The sequence below is a fragment of the Vigna umbellata genome, chromosome 5 (genome assembly GCF_029865625.1).
Source record: "Vigna umbellata cultivar VRB3 chromosome 5, Vumbellata_1.0, whole genome shotgun sequence".
Classification (NCBI taxonomy): domain Eukaryota; kingdom Viridiplantae; phylum Streptophyta; class Magnoliopsida; order Fabales; family Fabaceae; genus Vigna; species Vigna umbellata.
Genome location: NC_142169.1, coordinates 36,993,538 through 37,011,984, shown reverse-complemented (window position 1 = coordinate 37,011,984; position 18,447 = coordinate 36,993,538). Strand labels below are relative to the sequence as shown.

Below are 18,447 nucleotides of genomic sequence, written 5' to 3'. Positions count from 1 at the left end.
CGTTTTATTTGATTAAAGAATGCATGACGTTAATGTTAAGAGAGTGGAACACAGAATGGAAAGATTATAACTATGAAAGGATTTGATGGTTGAACACTATGTGATATGATTATACGATTATGGAATTGAACGAGCGTTCCAAGGAGGAACGTCTCATATATGATTGAATATGGAATTGGTAAAGTATGACCGTGGTTAGTTAATGCTGGCTTGGTCCATCCTGATATTCCGTGATGCTCATCTTCACGTAGAAGGGAGTAGTCATGTGTGGGAATGGCAGGAGGTCATTCGTATCTCTCACTTAGCAGGGGCGAATGATTAACCTCAAGTGGAAGCTGATTAGGTATATCCCGGCTATTACACCACTTGTGTGCAAGGACGCCTGTAACTACATGGTTCATACAGTCCGGACGGTCTGTCATATATATATATATATTTATATGTTAAATTATATGATTAAGTTACTTGATGAATGTGTGAATTGAATCATGAACTGTACGTATGTTGTATTTATTAAACAATATAAGCTTACCCTTGCAATGTTCCATGTGTTGTCTGCTGTTTTTGTATGTCCGTCTTGTCAATGCAATGATCATCCGTTGTGGATGTGAGCAGATGGCGAGGCACCCTTGGAATCATTGCTGGAAGAAGAAAATTTGGAGGATGCCAACTTGGTGGAAGTTGAAGTCAAATCGGAGCAGTAGGGATTAGTTCCGTAGTAGATATTAGATTTTTCTGTACTGTATTTTGACAGTTCTGTATACGGTTGTGCATAATAGATTATTCAGAACTGGTTTTGTATTTTGGCTGAATTTCTGAACACGGAAACTACTGTAAATACTGTTATGTACGTGCTGTATCCTTTTGAGCAGCTGCTGTTTATATCTGAAGACTGCACTGTATTTTCTGTAAATGTAATTAGTTCTGATTAATGGAAATTTCTATTTATTGGGATGTTACATTTATTGGTATCAGAGCGGTTTTGTTCTTCTAAGGACACTGTAGGGTTATGAGTGCACTGTGTTTTTGCTGTGTGCTTATTGCATGTTTAATGAGTTATTATTGTTTTAACTCTTGGACATAACTAATGCTCGTTTGTTTTTCTCTGCATCCAGAGAACAAATGGCACCTAGACTTCCTCCTCCTCCTCAACCGAATGAGTCCGAAACGTCCAACAACACTAGATTGTTGGAAACCGTGGTGGAAAGATTGCATCAACAGAATACCACGTTGCTGGAGCAAAACGCCACTCTGATGCAGCAAAACCAAGCTGCTATGCAAGGTTTGGAGGCCTCGCGTGTCAATTCTGAAAACACGCAAAGGCAGTTGATGGAAATCTTGGCTGCAACTAGAGGTGCGCCTGGAGCATCTTCTTCAAACGCTGCTCAACCTACTGCCGAGTGGAGTTTGGAGAGCTTCCTGCAGCATCACCCAGCTAAGTTCAGTGGGAAGTGCCTCCCTGATGAGGCTGATCAGTGGCTAAGGGATATGGAGAGGATTTTTAACGCCAAAAGGTGTCCGGATGAGAACAGGTTGGCGTATACAGAATACTTATTAACTGGAGAAGCAAGCCATTGGTGGACGAGTACAAGGGCCATACTGGTAGACGCTCACCGCCCTATTACTTGGGAAGTATTCCGTAATAAGTTTTATGAGGAATATTTCCCTGACAGCGTAAAGTTTGCAAAGGAGGTGGAGTTTTTACAACTGGCTCAAGGTGGAATGTCTGTATCAGAATACACCAATAAGTTTAAACACCTTGTCCGATTCAATACAATGGCCACTAGTGAGGAGTGGCAGTGCAGAAAATTTGAGAACGGTCTACGCAGTGATCTAAAAGTTGTAATTTCCAGTTTGTGTATCAGAACGTTCCCTGCTATGGTTGAGAGAGCCAAGGTGTTGGAGAAGAACTTGGCAGAGGCGGAACGACACAAGAAGCAACAACAAGCTAGTAGGGGACCAATTGTGTCCAGGGGAGGTTCTGTTCAAAGGAAAATACCTTACACTCGTCCAAATCAATCAGCCAATACGAGTGGTTCTCAAGCATTGATTCCTGTCGGACACACTGGACAAGGAAATATAACTTGCTTTCAGTGTGGAGGGCCGCATTATCGTTCATCCTGTCCTCAGCTAGTGGGAGGAAAACACTGCAACAGATGTGGACGAAATGGACACTTGGGGAACGAGTGTAACATGAGTGGAAGAGCAGTGATGAGACCACCCAACACGGGAAGAAATCAGCCCAGGGGGGGGCGAGCACAAGCAGTAGGCCGTGTGTACGCTATCACTGGAGCGGAGGCAGCAAGCGCAGGTAATCTTATAACTGGTGAATGCTTGCTGTTTGGAATGCCTTGTCATGTACTGTTTGACTCTGGGGCGACGCACTCCTTCATCTCGAAGGCGTGTGTTGAAAAGCTGGGAATAGTGGAGAGGGATATGCAGTTTGACTTGGTGGTATCAACACCAGCGGCTGGAGAGATTAGGACATCTACCGTGTGCATTAGATGTCCTATTGTGGTTGAGGGGCATAGTTATAAGGTGAACTTAATCTGTTTACCTTTGAAGGATTTGGAAATAATTCTAGGAATGGATTGGTTGGCTACCAACCATATTATTATAGATTGTGGGAAGAAGGAATTAGTTTTTCCCAGTGAAGAAGAGGAAGAACTGTCAATCACTGTTGGGCAGTTTAGGGAGGACATCATGGAGGGAGCAAGCTGTTTTCTCATCATGACGCATGAAGATAAGGAATTAGGAGGATTGGCAGAAGCACAGACGTCCCAGGAGAGCAGTATTGAACAAGCGGTTGTGAATGAATTTCTGGACGTTTTTCCAGAAGAGATACCAGGATTGCCTCCTGTTAGAGAGATTGAATTCACCATTGATTTGGTGACAACGGCAGCCCCTATATCAGTTCAACCATACCGTATGGCACCTGCAGAGTTGGTTGAACTCAAGAAGCAGATTGAAGAGCTTATGGAGAAGCAATTCATTAGACCAAGCGTATCACCATGGGGGGCTCCTGTGCTCTTGGTGAAAAAGAAAGATGGCAGCTCTCGGTTATGTATAGACTACAGACAATTAAACAAGCTGACCATCAAGAACAAATACCCGTTACCAAGGATAGATGATTTGTTGGATCAGCTACATGGAGCAACGGTATTTTCTAAAATTGATTTGCGTTCGGGATATCACCAGATAAGGGTTAAGGAGGACGACATCCAGAAGACAGCATTCAGATCACGTTATGGGCATTATGAGTACGTGGTAATGCCATTTGGAGTGACAAATGCTCCAGCCATCTTCATGGATTACATGAACAAGATATTCAGACCCTATTTGGATAAGTTTGTGGTTGTGTTCATAGATGATATTCTCATCTACTCCAAAACCAATGCCGAACATGAAGAACACTTGAGAACAGTATTAACCGTGTTGAGGGAGAAAGTGTTGTACGCAAAGCTGTCCAAGTGTGAATTCTGGTTGAAGGAGGTGCAGTTTCTGGGGCATGTGATATCGTCTGAAGGTATTTCAGTGGATCCCTCTAAGGTGAGAGCAGTGTTGGATTGGAAGAGCCCGCGTTCAGTCACGGAAGTGAGGAGTTTTGTGGGACTGGCAGGCTATTACAGACGTTTCATAGAGGGGTTCGCCAAGATAGTGGCTCCGCTTACCCGGTTGACTAGAAAGGATCAACCCTTTGCTTGGACTGATCTGTGTGAGGAGCGATTCCAGGAGCTGAAGGTGAAACTGACGAGCGCGCCAGTTCTGATTATTCCAGACACGTCCAAGCCATTTGAAGTGTACTGTGACGCTTCTCACCAAGGCTTGGGCTGTGTGCTCATGCAAGAGGGACGTGCAGTAGCATACGCGTCTCGCCAATTGAAGATTCATGAGAAAAATTATCCCACACACGATCTGGAGTTAGCAGCAGTTGTTTTCGCATTAAAAATTTGGAGACACTATCTATACGGATCAACATTCCAAGTCTTTAGTGATCACAAGAGCCTCAAATATTTGTTTGATCAGAGGGAGCTGAATATGAGGCAAAGACGTTGGTTGGAGTTTTTAAAAGACTATGATTTTGAACTGCTGTATCACCCTGGAAAAGCCAATGTAGTTGCTGATGCCTTGAGTAGGAAGGCCGTAAGGGTTTCTGCAATGATGGTGAAGGAACTGAACTTGGTGGAGAGTTTTAGAGATCTAAGATTACAATTTGATTTGGGAGAGAACGTTATAAAGTGCTGTAATCTTAGAATTTCCAGCGATGTGTTTGACAGAATTTGGATGAAGCAACGTGAGGATGAAGAATTGGTGAAAATTTTTAACGTGCTTGGTACAGATCAGGCCAAGGAGTTTAATGCTGGGACAGATGGTATGCTACGTTACCGTGGTAGGACGTGCATTCCCAATGACGGCGAACTGAAACGAATCATCCTGGAGGAAGCACATCACAGCCGTCTTAGCATGCATCCTGGCATGACTAAGATGTATCATGACCTTCGTTTGTCATTCTGGTGGCCTGGTATGAAGAGTGACATTGCACGTTTTGTGTCATCCTGTTTAACCTGTCAAAGAGCCAAGGCTGAACATCAAAGACCAGGAGGATTGCTGCAGCCATTGGAGATTCCAGAATGGAAGTGGGATAGCATCTCCATGGATTTCGTGACTCATCTGCCACGTACAGTCCGAAACCATGATTCAATTTGGGTGATTGTGGATAGATTGACTAAGAGCGCCCATTTCCTGGCTGTTAATTTGAAGATGTCCATGACAAACTTGGCCAAATTGTACATTAAAGAGATTGTTAGATTGCATGGAGTTCCTTCAAGTATCATATCAGATCGGGACACGAGATTCACATCTCGTTTTTGGCAGTCATTGCAAGGAGAATTGGGAAGCAAACTGCAGATGAGTTCTGCATATCACCCTCAGACGGATGGACAATCTGAGCGAACCATCCAGACTCTTGAAGACTTGTTGAGGACTTGCGTGATAGATCATATGGGAGTATGGGATGAAGTTCTGCCGCTTGTTGAATTCACGTATAATAACAGTTATCAAGCAAGCATAGGAATGGCACCGTTTGAAGCTCTTTATGGAAGAAAGTGTAGAACTCCTTTGTGTTGGTTCCAAGAAGGTGAAACTGCAGTAACTGGACCTGAATTAATTCAGCAAACAACTGAGAAGGTGAAACTGATTCAAGAACGTTTGAAGACTTCTCAAAGCAGGCAGAAATCGTATGCAGATAAGAGAAGAAGACCCTTAGAGTTCTCTGCTGGTGATCACGTTTTTCTGAGATTGAATCCGATCACTGGAGTGGGAAGAGTTCTTCGTCCAAAGAAGCTTTCACCAAAGTACGTAGGACCCTATCAGATTCTGAAAAAGATTGGAGCAGTGGCGTATGAACTGGCCTTACCTCCTCAACTGTCCAACCTTCATCCAGTCTTTCACGTGTCTCAACTCCGGAAGTATATAGCTGATCCATCTCACGTACTGGAGTTAGAAGATATCCAAATTCGCCCAGACAGAACACTGGAAATGCAACCTGTTTGTGTGGAAGACAGCCGCACCAGACTCTACAAAGGCAAAAATGTTCATCTCGTGAAAGTGGTGTGGAATGCCAAGACGGGTGACTCAACATGGGAGGTGGAAGAGGCTGTGAAGAAATTGTATCCTCACCTATTCCCTGGTAAGCTTTAGAATTTTCGAGGACGAAAATTTTTGTAGTTAGGGGGAATGTGAGAACCTGATAATTAATACACACTAATTCATTCCCTGATCACTATTTTAATGCACCGTGACACGTCAAAATGCACTCACACTTCCACTGCATGCGCTTGCCATGTGTCACGGTTAGAGCATTCTGAGAAGGTTAGTGGGAGACAAGTGGCGTGTGGAGGTTGGGGAGTTTATTCTGCATAGGAAGAGAAAAATAATTCTGGAAACTCTCCCTCTTCCTCCTGCATGCTTCATCTCCTTCTCAGAATTTCTGTTTTCGATTTCTCTGCTTTTCTCTAAACCGTGTTCATCTTCTCCCTAAGATCACTCACTATCAATTCCTCCAATCCTATTTCAGACACCATAGAAGCCTTCCCTGCACTGTGAACCTCATTCTGATCCGAACAGAATTGAGAACTGAACTGGTAAGTTCTCATCTCTGCATCTTCGTCCATTTGGTTCATGCAAACCAAAATTCTGGTTGCATGCATGAATTAGAAGTCTGATCTGCTTACGGTTTTGGTGTGTTAGATTAAGTGGAAGTGGTTGAGTGAAATTCTGATAGAAAGCTGTGAGAGCACGAGAGAAACTCTAAACAATTGAAGTGAACTGCTTGATAAGGTAAGGGAAGCTTATATGTTTAATTCATACTGCTTGATTTTATAATCTGAGTTGCATGTATATGAAATCTGATGTTTGAGCATTATGAACGTTTACTGATATGGGATATGAATTCTGGTTCATTTGCATGTTGCTTTGAATACGTATGAAAGGTGTATGAATGTTATAGAATTGGAATGAGTGGATTGATTGAATCTGTCATGAATGAATACTGATATATGCATTATACAGGTTGTGGTTGATTTGATTCAAATGCATGTTGATTTGATTATGTATGAATGGAATATGTTGATTGTATAGTTGGAATGATTCAAATGTTGAAATCTGTATGATTTTAATGTATTAAATCTGGAAGGAAAGTTGTAAAATTCATAAATTTGAAATCTGGAAAAATTCTGTTAAAGTTGAAAAAATCTGGAATTTACTCTTTCCCACTGATAAAGGACGTTCGTCCCTGTACGGTCTTAAACCGTTCGGCTTTCAGTAAAATTACTTAGATTGGAATTCTTTCATTTGGAAAGAATTCTGCTCGAGAACGAGCGTCCCCAGTTGATGGTCTGAGCGTTCGTCTAGCTCAGCAATGTTTAAATATTTAAGACTTTATAAATAAGTGACGTTCGGCCTTAAGTCGAGCGTTCGTCCTTAATGTCGTTCGACCTTATGTCGAACGTTCGTTCTACAGAGCGTTCATTCTTATACTGAACGTTCGTCTGAATTGGCGCTCGGTCCTATACCGAAGCATTCGTCTTAAATAGCGCTCGGTGTATATCCAGCGTTCGTTTTAATTCGTGCTCGGTCATTGACCTAGCGTTCGTCCAAAGCAGGGTTCGGTTTCTAACTGAACGCTCGTCCTTATTATTGAATTCTGAGCGAACGTAATTGACGTTCGTCCAAAGTAAATTTCTGAACGTTCGTTCATTGACAGTAAGAGTTGTTTTCTGTACTTTGAATATTCTGGTTATTTATCTAAGTTATTCTGTAAGATATTTATTCTCTTGATTCAACCTAAAGTTCTTGTACTCAACATCTTCTAAGTATTATTCTGAACTTCTAAATTCAATCTCATTTAAATTCTTTAAGAATTCTTAACGTCCATCAATGAATAAGAGTTCGTTTCTTTTGTTCAGAAACGTGAAATCAAAGGTTCTGTAATAAGTTCGTTTTATTTGATTAAAGAATGCATGACGTTAATGTTAAGAGAGTGGAACACAGAATGGAAAGATTATAACTATGAAAGGATTTGATGGTTGAACACTATGTGATATGATTATACGATTATGGAATTGAACGAGCGTTCCAAGGAGGAACGTCTCATATATGATTGAATATGGAATTGGTAAAGTATGACCGTGGTTAGTTAATGCTGGCTTGGTCCATCCTGATATTCCGTGATGCTCATCTTCACGTAGAAGGGAGTAGTCATGTGTGGGAATGGCAGGAGGTCATTCGTATCTCTCACTTAGCAGGGGCGAATGATTAACCTCAAGTGGAAGCTGATTAGGTATATCCCGGCTATTACACCACTTGTGTGCAAGGACGCCTGTAACTACATGGTTCATACAGTCCGGACGGTCTGTCATATATATATATATATATTTATATGTTAAATTATATGATTAAGTTACTTGATGAATGTGTGAATTGAATCATGAACTGTACGTATGTTGTATTTATTAAACAATATAAGCTTACCCTTGCAATGTTCCATGTGTTGTCTGCTGTTTTTGTATGTCCGTCTTGTCAATGCAATGATCATCCGTTGTGGATGTGAGCAGATGGCGAAGCACCCTTGGAATCATTGCTGGAAGAAGAAAATTTGGAGGATGCCAACTTGGTGGAAGTTGAAGTCAAATCGGAGCAGTAGGGATTAGTTCCGTAGTAGATATTAGATTTTTCTGTGCTGTATTTTGACAGTTCTGTATACAGTTGTGCAGAATAGATTATTCAGAACTGGTTTTGTATTTTGGCTGAATTTCTGAACACGGAAACTACTGTAAATACTGTTATGTACGTGCTGTATCCTTTTGAGCAGCTGCTGTTTATATCTGAAGACTGCACTGTATTTTCTGTAAATGTAATTAGTTCTGATTAATGGAAATTTCTATTTATTGGGATGTTACAGTATTTCTGGTAAATCATCTACCTTAAATGTTAATAATTCATTAATATTTTTCTTCTTTTATTACCATTCATTTTTTTTATCATTAAAGTATCATAAAAATAATATTTTATAGATAAAGAAAAAAATTATAGAAGTCTATTTGAATTTTTAATCCTAAACATATTTTGTTTTAACGATTGAAAAAGTTATTTATAGATGTAAAACTAGTAAATGATTGAAATTTAAAGCATAAAAATAGTTAAGATTTATTTATTTATTTGTAGATTAACTCAATTCAATGTAATAAATTAGGTATAAAAATAAATTTTCAGAATTAACTGTGACGAAATTGAAATTATCTAGAAGAGGAGAAGTCGAAGATATAACAAAATTGACGAAATTGAAATTCGCATTGTCTGTACAGTATTAATGTGGATTTTAAATTAAAAATAATAATAAATAAAATTTTAGAATAGTGAGTGTCATTTTGAATAGTCATTGATCACCACTTAAAATATTAACAAATTTCACACAATTGTATGGATTAAAATAGTGATGGAAAGTTTTGAATTATTAAAAAGATCTAAAATGAAAATTCACTTATTATACGCGAACTATAAAAATATTTAGATTTTAAATTAACCTAAATTTAACATTTTAGTTTCATGCAAAGGGATGATTTGATTTTGTTCTCTATTCATTTTTTTTATGATCATTGCTAATATTTATGTTGATCATATAAGTAATTGTTTTTATTACATTTAATGGTAACAATGTTATTAGATTCTGCTTAAAGTTATGAATGATCAAATAGTAATATTTGGTAAAATTGAAATAGACACAAAAGTAGGTAAGAGGCAATAAGAACTCAAATTAATCTCTGCAACAAAAACGGGTATGAAACTATTTTCATGATTACAAAACTCATCACTGTTTGGCTGTAAAACTGAAAAACGAAATCAAAGCATGGAAAGGATTAGAAGAGGAAATATGTTATTTAATAAATCTAGAAAAGAATGAAGAATTATAAAAAAGGAGTTTAAATAAAGTTATAAAAACGTCTCGGAAGATTTTTATTTTTTTTTTCAATTTGTTGTATTAGATACTTAAAAGGGCATCTAAATGTTTTTATAAAAGAAGGTTTACAAAAAGTTTTCTAAAATGTTTTACTAATGCTCAAGAGAAGTAATAGAAAGTGACATTGTTACTTTTGGCTTCCATGTACACAGTCTCTACAAACTATATGCTAAATTGTCCTGAAATTTAAGCACACATACAACACATCTTTCTTCAATCTATTCAATAATAAAACGGGTTTACAATATTTCACACTTATATGAGTAAATATGATATATAAATATTTTGTTTAGAGAATAACTTCATACCTATGTGAATGACTTACAATACAAGCACTCTTGGTACAAGTTGTCTAGAAGACGATATTTCTTAAGCACTATAAGCTATTAAAGAAAGAATAAATATGTATGAACTCAATATCTTTTTTCTTTGTTCCTCATCAAGTTTTGACACGTTCCACCTCTTGAACACAAGACAATAAACGCATATCCATTTTAATTAAAAAAAATAAATAATAAATAAAGAAACGAGGAATAAATTTTAAAAATTGATTTTTTTTTCATTACAAACACAATTCAATTTAAAAATTGATTAAAGCCTTTCTAGGCAAGCAAACTTAACAATAAATTAGAAATGTTAACAAATATCCTTATTCAAAAGAAATCCTCAAGAATAAATTACAAGGGCCAATTGTTTGGTAAGAGCAAAGGCCATTTGCTCCTTTACACTGATCAATCTATCTAGTTCTTAACTAAATAAACACAGCATTTAATAATTCATCCAATTGCTAATTCATCAAAAAACTAGTTGAATGAAGGTTTATTGTTAAAATTTTCAAATTTCAAATAGTGAAATTTCTCACAAAACCCTCTTTCAGCAATGTGGCTAAAAATTTGGAGAAGTATCACCGGCGCTGAAAAATACCTGCTCCAGCCACCTCATTGTCAGGAAACTATAGGAATACTGAGGGAACTCAAAAATGTGGAACGATAAAATTATACTCAGAATGCAATGTCATCATCAGCTACAATCGGTGGAACAAATCTGCAATTTTCAAGAGTTTGCTCAAAGATATGTCCCACTCTCAGCAGTTCTCCCTGCAATTTAGTTCCAAGCCAAAGGATGTCAAAAATATACTCTTGAGGAGTATCACATACCACATTTTACTCAATTTTATATGTTATTTAACAAAAGTCTCCAATCAGAATATCAGTAGGACCCCATCAGTTAACTTTGGCTGTATGGTAACTTTCAATCTGATCCAACTAACATATCCCAATGCCAAGGTACAACTTAACTCTTGCACCAAGGCTTGCCCTTTAACTATGCATCTTATAAACCAAGAATGATAATGTTACGTACCTGAGTACGAAACCTAACCAGAACAACCTCTCACACTCACAACACGTAACAGAACAATGAACGAATGATAATAAACGAATGAATTTCTTTTATTGATGGTAATATCTGAATAAACAAAAATAAACCAGGGTAATTGGGAGCATAACCTCCTTCAATTACTTGGGAGCATAACCTCCCTCACAGGAGCATAGACGCCTGTCAACAAAACTCAATAATCAAAAGCATGCCCTAAACAATAGCATCTAGCTTTATTTATATTAAATATTTCCCTAGAATATAATTCTATTTACTATAATTAACTTATACCGAATATTTCCCTAGGGTATAATTCTATTTACTATAATTAACTTATACTGAATATTTCCCTAGGATATAATTCTATTTATTATAATTAACTTATACTGAATATTTTCCTAGGATATGGCCCTATTTACTACAATTAACTTATAGTGAATATATATCCAAGGATATGGCTCTATTTACTACAATTAACTTATACTGAATATTTCCCTAGGATATGGCCCTATTTACTACAATTAATTTATACTGAATATTTTCCTAGGATATGGCCTTATTTACTATAATTATTTCCCGCCCATCCTAACTGTTGTCCTAGTTACAATAGTCATTCTTCAACCGATCGGCTCCAGCTCTTCACCGCCTTCCGTTCAGCTTGCTTCCCCCTGTCTCCTACTGTTCGGCTCCAGCTCATCACCGCCTTCCACCATTCGGCTTGCTTCCCTTTGCCTCCTACCTTTCAGCTCCCCTGCCTTCTATCCTATCACCCAGTATCCTATAAGATAAACTAGATATCCTAAAGATTTATGGATATTTTAACACACGAGAGGAATCGCTTGTTTATTTCTACAAGTCAAAATCACTTTTACATCACCAAATAACTTTTCAGTGAATTGTCCCGAAATCTCCCACGAGGTTTGGAATGCCTATTATTATATTCATAAACTTTTACTTCTTTCCTCTCTTTAGTATTTTACCTTTCAAATTTTGATAGTCTTTTCAGCTCGAACTTTTACACTTCCTTTTCCAGTTTTTCCCAAGTTGTGGCATCACAAAAATAAAAATAAAAAAACAGATTTTCTATCAAATCTAGGTGCATGAAACAAAACATCCATGCTCACAGAAAAGCAGAATTTTGGAACAAAAATCTTTGAACCGTCCCGAAAAGAAAAAAAATAGACACAATATGAAACATGATATCAATGTGATCTGTATTTACCAAATATCTAATTTGAGGCAAAAAAGGAATCAAATTATTTTTTTTAATTTTACACTGGCCCAAAAGTTTTCTATGTTTTTATCTTTTTTTTTCGTTCCTTCATCTTTGTTCTATCATCTTCAACTTAAAGTTCTAAAAATCTAAAACTTATCACCATCTCTATTTAATATCTTTAAGAACTAAAAGACTAGTAAAGAAAACAAAACTACCAGTTATATAAAGAGCTCCATCAACAAGGATTCCAGTGCAGTGGATAGGAAGAGTCAATACCTCATTAAAGGCTGCACCAATCATTTGCAGACCAACAGGAAGCCCTGCAGGTCCATCCTCAACAAAGCCGCATGGCAAAACCAAGGCAGGTAATCCAGCTAGATTAACATTTACCTGTAAAAAGACAAATCATCAATAAAAAGGTCAAAAACTATGTTTGATATGTTATTGTATATGAATGAAATTTCAGACATTACAGAGAATATCAAACTCTTAACGATGTATAATTAGTTAAGCTCAATTGTGACTTAATTCCAAAAGGAAATTCCCTCGTTGAGCCTCTAGACTCGAACTACTAGATACTAGGCACATGTTAATAAACTCATGCAATGCGACCAACCTGACAGTTAATGGTTAGCAAAGATAATTCCTGGATGAGTTAGCACCCCATCTTGATTTTCTAAGGCTTAATCTACAATTTTTGTCAGATCTGATTAAGGCCCGTTGAAGTGCTGGCAGTGTTTAAATTAAGTAGTTCATGTATGACTCAAGCTTGGGCTAAGTGGAGTTAAAGAAATTCAATACCACACTTCGAAGACCTCAAACTAACACTATCTGGACACAATCACAACCATGAGACAGAAATCTCGCTCAAGAATGAAATGCTTACAGTCATAATATCGCCTGCATACATGGCCAAAGGGTCATTTTTCTTTTCACCTGCAAGTTCCAAAGGCCATTAACATTTTAGCACTGCAGATAATGAAGTGCAATAATGCAAACACTAAGAGTGGAAGATGCTAACCAATTTTATAAGCAACTGAAGGAGCTGCAGGGGAAATCAAGATGTCATTTTGACTCAGTGCCTCCTTAAAGCTATTCCTAATTATGGTCCTCACCTGTAACAATAATCACAAACATTGAATATTGTCCATAAAATACTGCACTTCTAGAAGAAGATGAAATTGATTAAATCCAGAAACTTAAAACTTCTTAAAGCATCATGTATTTGCACGTATGAAACTGAATTCACAATTATTAGGACTTAGATCAGAGATCTACGAAGAAATAAATAAAACAATATTATTAGTACCTGCTGTGCACGTTTGTAATATGCATCATAGTAACCAGCTGAGAGGGCATATGCTCCCATTAAAATTCTCATTTTGACCTAAGACATTTAAAATTGAAAGGTAGCTTAAATAGCAATACCAACACATATGAACCATTTCTCTAAAACCGGTGTTTGTAACATTAAGCTACCACTCATCTTGGAGCCAAATTTGAAATTAAGAAGGAAGGACAGGTGAGTACCTCAGAACCAAACCCTTCAGCTCGGGAACCTCCATAAAGAGAATCTAGTTCGTCAGCATAAACTTGGTTTCCGTATCTAAATATATACAAATGGTCAATTAAGGCCAGGCTAAAGGTTTATCAATGAAAATGTATTCAGAGGGGAGAGAAATAAGAAAGGTGATTAGAGTCACTGACCTGATACCATCATAGCGAGACAAGTTGGAAGATGATTCAGACACAGCAAGGATATAATATGCAGGCAAGCCCAGGGAAAAGGATGGCAGTGAGACCTGTAATAAGTTCGTAGCAAAAGATAAGGACATCCTGAAATATAAACAGCAATAATACAAACTTCAAAAGAACCAATAGAAGTCGTCATTCATAGAGAAAAATGATATAGAACCTCATTCACAGAGCATCCTAATTCCTCAAAATGCATAGCAGCAGCACGAATTGCTGAAATTACTCCAGCATCAACACCCTTGTCAATTGTTTCACGGATCAGACCAACTCTCAGTCCCTTCAAGGGTTTACTTTCCAAGGAGCTCAAAGAGACAAAGTGAGACTGGAAGTCAGGCACATCCTGAAAAACGAAACCATATTGTTGGAAAGACATTGGCTTAATAAGAAGAAATCAATAACGCTTATATCCACTGATTTCAGAAATCACCAATCTAATTGAGGAACAGAATTTACTAACATTATTAATATCCCTTGCAAACAATGAGAAATTGGAAGGATTATAATAGTTAGACCAAACTTTGTGAAAACTCATACTCCTCCTACCTGCTTACTTGAAGTGGCATCAAATCTATCATGACCTGCAATTGCATGAAGGAGAATCCCGGTATCGGCAACTGATGAACCAAAGCAGCCAATGGTATCAAGTGATGATGCATATGCCATAAGTCCAAATCTTGAAACACGCCCATATGTTGGCTTCAAGCCTACAACACCACAAAAAGATGCCGGCTGCCTCACACTTCCACCAGTGTCACTTCCCAGCGATACAACACACTGTCTGGCAGAAACTGCAGCTGCTGATCCTCCTGATGATCCTCCTGGCACCCTAGACTCATCCCAAGGGTTGGCAGTCACCTATTGAATGAACATATGCAGCACCTGAGTAAACCAATCGCAGTTATAAATGGGAAATACAAATAATAGGACCCACACACAACCCCTCTTTTATCCCATTAAGCTTTGCAATAACAGAGGGGAAATAACATAGCAGGAATGAAAATTAGTAACACATTAATGCATGTAAGGTCCATCAAGTCATTCATTGACAATTTTCATTCCCCATTTCCTATACCAAACATACGCTGAAATCCTGCTTTCAATATAGAACAGGTAATCAATACTTCAACTCCTAGAGACAAATGAAAAACAGAGTCATAAAGTCACCCATCCTCAAATAACGCAAAGTGGGCATTCGACATTTTAGAAGATACATTCTTAGACACACCCAGCATCCCACAATGCTCTTAAGATCACACCATTTAACATCAACCTTCTGAATCTTCAATCACGTTTCTAATGTAACTTCTGTAAATAGCAGATTATTAGAATAAAAATATTCTCAATATCCCCATAGTAATTAGGAAAAAATATCTTCATAATCTTTCTATGCATTTCAACATATTTTATTTTCTCTTTTAAAGGTTTTAACTATTACAAATAGGAATGATGAAAATGTAACCCATCTAATTGGTATCAAAGCATATCAGAGTCTTCCTTAGCATTGTTTGCAGGGTCTAATGTGCAACTCATTATCGGGTCCTCCTTTATTCCCATACTTGATGTTATCAAAGTGAGGAGATGTGTTGAAGATCTCATATCATCTTGGGATTTGACCAAATAATAATAGATAGATGTGTACAAACCTCACCTTATTAAGCTAATTTTGTAAGGTTGAATTGGGTTCTAAAAGTAATCTTACAAACTCTAAATTTCTAAACATCAACAATAGTGTGTGGGAAAAATTCAGTGAGTGTCCTACCTACCTATGCAGAAATCCTCCTCTCTTGCCTCATTTCTGACATAAAGTACTTTCTATATAATAATAAATAAAAAGGATTAAAGGAATATTTAGTCCATGAAGCATATCCAAAATTTGATTTTATTATCAATTTTTAAAACTAATCAATTTTGCCCATGTATTTTTAAAGAGAAGAAAAGAATATGTACTAACATTTTAAAATAGTGTTACATTGCCATTTACATGGTAAATTTGTTGACTTTATAACTTATATGGGTGGTGATAATTTGTGACTGGACGACTGAGACGCCCATTAAACTTTTTTTTTCTTTCAAATATCCAAACATTTTCCTGCATAAGGGTAGGAAAATATGTGTAATTAAAAAAATGAAGTACCCAAAACCAATGTTTCAAAACTTAAATATTACAATCAAAATTTAGAAAATTTTCAGAGACTAAAACACCAATAATACTAGTATAACTAAATAATAACAGAAGTAGTGGTAGCAGAGCTTGTTGAGCTTGAATCCTCATTCAAACCTAAAAATGCATACAGTGTACTAAGTTTCAAAGTTAATCAAACAATTAACTTTTAAACAAAAAAATAATTCAAATTGCAATATAAACCATAGTAAAAAAATGTATAAATGCAATATTAGGAGAGAGAGAACCTGAAATGCAGAAGCTTCAGTGGTGCTTCCCATTCCAAACTCATCCATATTGGTTTTCCCAACCACAATTCCTCCCAATTCCCTCAGTCTCTTCACCGCCGTCGCGTCGAACGGTGGCCGGTACCCGGCCAGGACGCGCGACCCACCCGTGGACGGCATGTCCTTGGTACAAATGTTGTCCTTCACGCCGACGAGCACGCCGGCGAGGGGACCAGGGTCGTCGCCGGCGGCGATGCGAGCATCGAGCAGGCGGGCCTGGGCAAGGAGGGCATCATCGTCCGGGAGGTGGAGGAAGGCGCGGAGACGGGGCTCGGCGAGGCGGAGCCGCGCGAGGCGGGAGAGGGCGAGGTCGACGGCGGAGGCACGGCGGGAGAGGAGTGTTTGGCGGGTAGAGAGGATTTCGGAGTGCGGCGGAGGCGAGGTGGTGAGGGTTGGGGTTTGGTCAGTAAGGGAGGCGCGTGAGGTGTAGGAGTGGGAGTGGCGAGTGAGCGAGAGGCGAGATAGGGAGCGAGGGGTTTGAAGTGTGGATAGTAGCATTTTTCAGTGAGGAAATGAAAATCAATGAATGAACTAAATATAACGTTATCACTTATACTCACCTGTGTATAACAAAGGAAGAAGACGAAGGCAAAAAAAAAAACACTATTTCATCTTATTATCTCATGTTTAATTTTGACAACTATCTCTGAGCTAATATAAAAAAATATACTCGTAATTATATAAAATTAGGTGAAATTATTTTAATTTTAAAAATTGTTGCCTGCCATTAATAAAACAAATAAATTATATCGCATGACGTTGTCTTTAATTTTTAAACAAATACTTACTTTTTTGTATTTTAATAAAATAGTATTCACATCTTTTATTTTATTTAAATTCATATGTGTATTAAAATATATAAATATAATAAGGTAATAAATTTATCCATATATTTTACATTTAAGAAACTTTTGTCATAAAATAGTTTATATTTTATATGATCATCTATAATTTGTTCGAAAACTATAATTATTTATATTGATCATATACAATAATTAAATTTTTCCGCTGATATAGTTTCTTTTAATTTTTACATTTAAAATTTTCAAGTTTTAATATTTATAATTTTATTTTATAAGTTAGATTATTTAAAATTATAGGAGATGAGAGTATAGTTTAATATGATTATGAGGGAAGTAAATCTAAGTACGTTTTTAAGAATTAAGATCTAAGACGTTTCTTTTTTGGAATTAAATGAGTCCACATTGAGTATTTTTTATCGAGATGATGGGCTTACTTTAGTCAGAATGTCTTTTTGAGTGTAATTGATAATTTATCCTCAATCATTTGCACATTTAAATTATGTTATATACTATTGTTAATGTTTTGATTACTTGATTTTACTTTTGTAGAAATAACATTTTTTTTATTTTGTTTCATCATCTTTTATTGATTTAGTTTAGAGGTATTTTATAAATTGGTTAGATGAATGAGTGTAAAGTGCAAAATCAGGTTTTGTAACAAGAACCAAAATACTCCATAGTGAGATTAAATTTTTACAGGATGTCTTCCTGAAAAGAATTTAGCACTCTTTCATCAAAATCAATATACATTTGCCTATAACTTCAGTGTTGTATATGTTCTTAGTTAGTTTCTTGTATTTTTTTCATTTGCTGAACATGTTTTGGATTAGTTTTAGCTTAGATAATAATTTCTTGTTTTCTTGACTATGTTCTTTTAAATCATGAATTGCTTTGCTTTATATTCTTGTTTCACAGGTTCTTCACTGATTATTTGATTTGGTTAGTAATTAGATTTCTCAATTGTAATATGCATTTCTAGTTTCTTTGTAAATCAGTAGATCATATTAGCTATAGAAATTAGGTCCTGTTTCTATTATTAGGCAGTAGCAATGTTCACTAGTTTAAGTCCTTTCTTTTGCATTAATTTCTTAGTCTAGTTTAGGTTTCATATTAGAGTTTCATTTTCTTCAGCAAGAATTAACTTTACACTTTAAACTTAATTGTACCGAGTCCGATGATTGATACCTAGGTTGTCCCTATACTTCATTAGTGGGGAAATCTAGTTTGTTCTGATTTTGTGCGACCAAAATCTAGTTTAAAAATTAGCTTTAACTTATCAGCAATGTTTTTCATCTTCTTAAGATATTGTTCCATCTTTATGTTTCCTTTTC

At 36.8% G+C, this 18,447-nt stretch overlaps 1 protein-coding gene across 1 annotated transcript; it reads right to left on the bottom strand.

Moving 5' to 3' along the window:
• Positions 1 to 10,142: 10,142 nt before the first annotated feature.
• LOC124844552 (glutamyl-tRNA(Gln) amidotransferase subunit A, chloroplastic/mitochondrial) lies at positions 10,143 to 16,846 on the bottom strand. The gene is made up of 10 exons (XM_088091613.1): positions 16,275 to 16,846; positions 14,409 to 14,720; positions 14,026 to 14,205; positions 13,818 to 13,912; positions 13,641 to 13,716; positions 13,420 to 13,497; positions 13,132 to 13,225; positions 12,997 to 13,046; positions 12,387 to 12,500; positions 10,143 to 10,614 (listed from the first exon to the last, which is right to left on the bottom strand). The coding sequence occupies exons 1-10, from the start codon at positions 16,809 to 16,811 to the stop codon at positions 10,519 to 10,521; spliced, it is 1,632 nt and encodes a 543-aa protein (XP_087947739.1). The 5' UTR covers positions 16,812 to 16,846; the 3' UTR covers positions 10,143 to 10,518.
• Between the last annotated feature and the right edge of the window lie 1,601 nt (positions 16,847 to 18,447).

Bases quoted from the DNA above. Each gene is read 5' to 3' on its own strand.
- LOC124844552 (XM_088091613.1), bottom strand. From the start codon at position 16,811: ATGCTACTATCCACACTTCAAACCCCTCGCTCCCTATCTCGCCTCTCG. The intron at 14,206-14,408 runs GTAGGAGGAGTA...TTCGTTTTTCAG, and splicing joins ATGCCACTTCAAGTAAGCAG to GATGTGCCTGACTTCCAGTC. The intron at 10,615-12,386 runs GTATTGACTCTT...ACTAAATTGCAG, and splicing joins TTGGTGCAGCCTTTAATGAG to GGAGAACTGCTGAGAGTGGG.